Raw genomic sequence first — 3175 nt, forward strand, 5'->3', positions numbered from 1 at the left:
GAGTACAATATTCTGAACACCAAATCCACCCCGTAGTGTATGTTTGGCATCCATGTTGTCAATACAACACCGAAAACGGTGTTGCTGATGTGTGGGTTAGAACTATCGTTTTCTAATAAAATGGCCTTTTTTTTTTTTTTTTTTTGGAAATGTTGCTATCAAGTAGGGCGTTTCCTAGAGCAAGAAAAACACTTTGTTTGGTAATTGATGCCAGTGCTCCATGTTTGTTTTCAATACTGGCACCCATTATAAAAAGTCCACGTCACTACCACATTGAGTCCTCATTAGCAGCAATGAGCTTCTAATCTAAAAAAACACCAAATTCAGTGTTACTCCAAATAACATCTTATCAATTTCTAAGGCGTGGCTTAGAACACCATTTTTTATGAAAAAACAATTCCAAACAAACAGATGCTTCTTAGAATATCTTTTTTTTTCCGACATGGCACTGATGTTTCTCCATTTTCTGGAGCAACGACATCGATACCAAATAGACGCTTAATCCTCACAAAACTATGCTACACTGTTCTCACATCCTTTCCAACTGTGCAATTGGAACGATGTGAGCACTGAATCCGCCCTCCTATCAAGGTAGACATGCTTCAATCCCATTAGATCAAGTATTTATCCATAAAAAAATAAGACTTAAAAAAAAAAAGTATTTATCCATAAGATGGATGAAGGAACATTATGAGATTGGCTTATATCTGGGCAAATTTGTGCACATAATGTTTTATCAACATTTTGTAATCTTACATTCTCGATGTAAGGTAATAAACGCTTTTCGAATGGGCTTTACCTAGTGTAGCCGAAATGGAATGTTATAGTGGGAACCTCTCACAAAATATATATAAGTCCGTAATTTAACATCGCGAGGAGCAGATTACGTCACAGTGAGGGAACGATGACGTGTCATTTTTCACCTACCACACCTTCCGAGTTCCGACCTGAGTTGGGATGTCGCTTCAATTGCTTTTGCTCCACCTCCACGGCTCCACTCTTGCGGTCTGGCCTATTGTCTTTATTTAAAGGTGAAATCTACAGACTCCTCACTCTCAGGCTCCTCCTCTCCCGGGTTCTTCATCCTCTCAACCCGAAAAGAAGGAGCACAGGAATCATCCCCTCCTTCTCGAACGAGTGAGAATTCACGTGCGACATGGGTAGCCTGGAAAAGGAGAGAACTACGACCGGTTGGGCAGCAAAAGACCCAACTGGTTTCCTATCACCTTACACTTACAGTCTAAGGTGAAGTTGTAGACACAGATGATAGAATCCCCCAACCCCTCCTCTAAAGTTTTTATTGACTAAAAATCTTCTCTCTTTTCCTTTTATTCACGCCCCAATCTCGAATTTTGTCTTAGCAGAAACACAGGGGCGGAAGACGTGTTCATCAAGGTAATATGCTGTGGCATCTGCCATACCGATATCCACCAAATCAAGAACGACCTCGGCATGTCCAACTACCCCATGGTTCCTGGGTACGAAACGGCCACGGTTTCTGCAACTTTAGTCTCTTCATTTCGCTATAACATTAGCATATAATGATTGCAAGATTAAATTTGTTTGTTGATTATGTGTTCGACGCTTTGTCATGATGATGAATCTGAAGGCACGAAGTCGTGGGTGAAGTAATAGAGGTTGGATCGGATGTTACCAAGTTCAAAGCTGGTGATCGCGTCGGAGTGGGTGTCATCGTCGGCTGTTGCAGGCAATGCTCTCCTTGCAAATCTAACATAGAACAGTACTGTAGCAAGAAGATTTGGTCTTATAACGATGTCTATCCAGATGGGAAACCCACCCAAGGAGGGTTTGCCGATGCTATGGTGGTTGATCAGAAGTAAGGAAATAAAACCCTGCAAGTAGTCAAGTACTTCTATTGTTCATTCTATCTTTACTTCTCTACCCACAGTCCAAGGGAAAATTGATCATTTCTATTTTAACCCTTTTTTTTCCCTCTCGATTCGAATGCTCCTGGTTAGGTTTGTGGTGAAAATACCAGATGGATTGGCAGCGGAACAAGCGGCTCCGCTACTATGCGCTGGGTTGACGGTGTACAGCCCGTTGAATCATTTTGGGCTGAAGAAGAGTGGGCTGAGAGGAGGGATCCTGGGCCTTGGAGGGGTTGGGCACATCGGTGTGAAGATAGCCAAGGCGATGGGCCATCATGTAACCGTGATCAGCTCCTCTGACAAGAAGAGAGATGAGGCGTTGGATCATCTTGGCGCCGATGCCTACCTCGTGAGTTCTAATGCTGACGCGATGCAGAAGGCCGCTGATAGCCTTGACTACGTAATCGACACCATCCCTGCCCATCATCCTCTCGAACCTTATCTCTCTCTCTTGAAGATCGACGGAAAGCTGATCTTGCTGGGTGTCATTTCGAAGCCTCTACAGTTCGTATCTCCCATGGTGATGCTGGGTGAGTACGTAATATATATCGTATGTTTTCACTTTTCACTTCTCTTTCTGTTGATTTATTATATGTTAAAATTTTGTCTATGGTTCTGTTGTATGTTTCTTTAAAAGGGAGGAAGACGATCACCGGGAGCTTCATAGGCAGCATGGTGGAAACAGAAGAGATGCTTGATTTCTGTAAGGAGAAGGGGCTGACTTCGCAGATCGAAGTGGTGAAAATGGATTACGTAAACACAGCCATGGAGAGGTTGGAGAAGAACGACGTGAGGTATAGGTTCGTGGTGGATGTGGCCGGCAGCAAGCTCGATCAGCAATGAATACAGACACTCACCACCAGTCCACCACCACGCCCTCTTTCTTTCTTTTTCCTCTTCTTTTTTCTTATTAAAAAAAATATATAATTTTGTTATCTTCCTTGTTCTTCTGTGATTTCTCTGAGAGTCTGATCACTGCAATGTATGGCATATTCAGCCTTCCCAATAATATAATACGATATGATAGCTGTTCAAGCGTGATTGAAGTATATATTTCTATTTCTGAATTCTGATCAAGGATCAAAGGTTATCCGGAAGATTATTGGTAGCAGATTTCGAGATATTATTGGCTTCCAGTTCCCACAAAGGCTATATATTATTCTTTAATGGTGGTCGGCTCCATTGATCAGCAGCAAAATTGAGTCCGGCCACAAGTGTCTTGTTCTGTAGTTTGAAATTGAATTTTTCAAAGTGTAGTTAAAAGTATTTTTCAAAGAAAAAAAATA

The 3175-nt window shown here is 42.0% G+C and overlaps 1 protein-coding gene across 1 annotated transcript; it reads left to right on the top strand.

Annotated features, from left to right (window-relative positions):
* The first annotated feature begins 876 nt into the window (after positions 1 to 876).
* Positions 877 to 2938, top strand: LOC148850237 (putative cinnamyl alcohol dehydrogenase 1). Its single transcript, XM_088944586.1, has 5 exons — positions 877 to 1245; positions 1365 to 1478; positions 1610 to 1837; positions 1980 to 2419; positions 2527 to 2938. The coding sequence occupies exons 1-5, from the start codon at positions 1157 to 1159 to the stop codon at positions 2730 to 2732; spliced, it is 1077 nt and encodes a 358-aa protein (XP_088800712.1). The 5' UTR covers positions 877 to 1156; the 3' UTR covers positions 2733 to 2938.
* The last annotated feature ends 237 nt before the right edge of the window (positions 2939 to 3175 follow it).

The sequence above is a fragment of the Nelumbo lutea genome, chromosome 5, assembly GCF_056320005.1.
Source record: "Nelumbo lutea isolate HS-2025 chromosome 5, American lotus-T2T, whole genome shotgun sequence".
Taxonomy (NCBI): Eukaryota; Viridiplantae; Streptophyta; class Magnoliopsida; order Proteales; family Nelumbonaceae; genus Nelumbo; species Nelumbo lutea.

Coding starts and splice junctions, on each gene's coding strand:
- LOC148850237 (XM_088944586.1), top strand. CDS start 1,157: ATGGGTAGCCTGGAAAAGGAGAGAACTACGACCGGTTGGGCAGCAAAA. Junction 1,838..1,979: donor GCTATGGTGGTTGATCAGAA/GTAAGGAAATAA, acceptor GCTCCTGGTTAG/GTTTGTGGTGAAAATACCAG. Junction 2,420..2,526: donor ATCTCCCATGGTGATGCTGG/GTGAGTACGTAA, acceptor TTTCTTTAAAAG/GGAGGAAGACGATCACCGGG.